General features: G+C 53.0%; 1 protein-coding gene across 1 annotated transcript; it reads left to right on the forward strand.

Moving 5' to 3' along the window:
* Positions 1-5: 5 nt before the first annotated feature.
* LOC107734863 (sodium channel protein type 1 subunit alpha-like) lies at positions 6-476 on the forward strand (the record flags this gene model as incomplete). The annotated part of the gene is made up of 1 exon (XM_016546753.1): positions 6-476. A coding segment is annotated over one exon (471 nt), but the record flags the coding sequence as incomplete, so codon positions are not given.
* Positions 477-483: the final 7 nt, after the last annotated feature.

Here is a 483-nt window from a genome sequence, read left to right on the forward strand (position 1 = left end):
CGTTTGGCAACAGCATGTTGTGTTTGTTTCAGATCACCACCTCGGCAGGCTGGGACGGCCTTTTGGCGCCCATGTTAAATACCAATGAATCCGAATGCAACCCGAATAAAACCTTCCCTGGCAGCCAGGTTAAAGGCGACTGCGGGAACCCGCCCATCGGGATTTTCTTCTTCGTCAGCTACGTCATCATATGCTTCCTGATCGTGGTGAACATGTACATCGCCGTCATCCTGGAGAACTTCAGCGTGGCCACCGAGGAGAGCGCCGAGCCTTTGAGCGAAGATGACTTCAATAGGTTTTACGAGGTTTGGGAGAAGTTCGACCCGAAAGCCACTCAGTTCATGGATTACGACAAGTTGTCAGACTTCGCCAATTCTCTGGATCCGCCTCTGCGAATCCCCAAGCCCAACCGACTGCAGCTGATCTCCATGGATCTGCCGATGGTGAGCGGCGAACGCATCCACTGTCTGGATATCTTGTTCG

This window comes from Sinocyclocheilus rhinocerous, unplaced genomic scaffold (assembly GCF_001515625.1).
Source record: "Sinocyclocheilus rhinocerous isolate Xijiao unplaced genomic scaffold, SAMN03320098_v1.1 C35446378, whole genome shotgun sequence".
NCBI lineage: Eukaryota > Metazoa > Chordata > Actinopteri > Cypriniformes > Cyprinidae > Sinocyclocheilus > Sinocyclocheilus rhinocerous.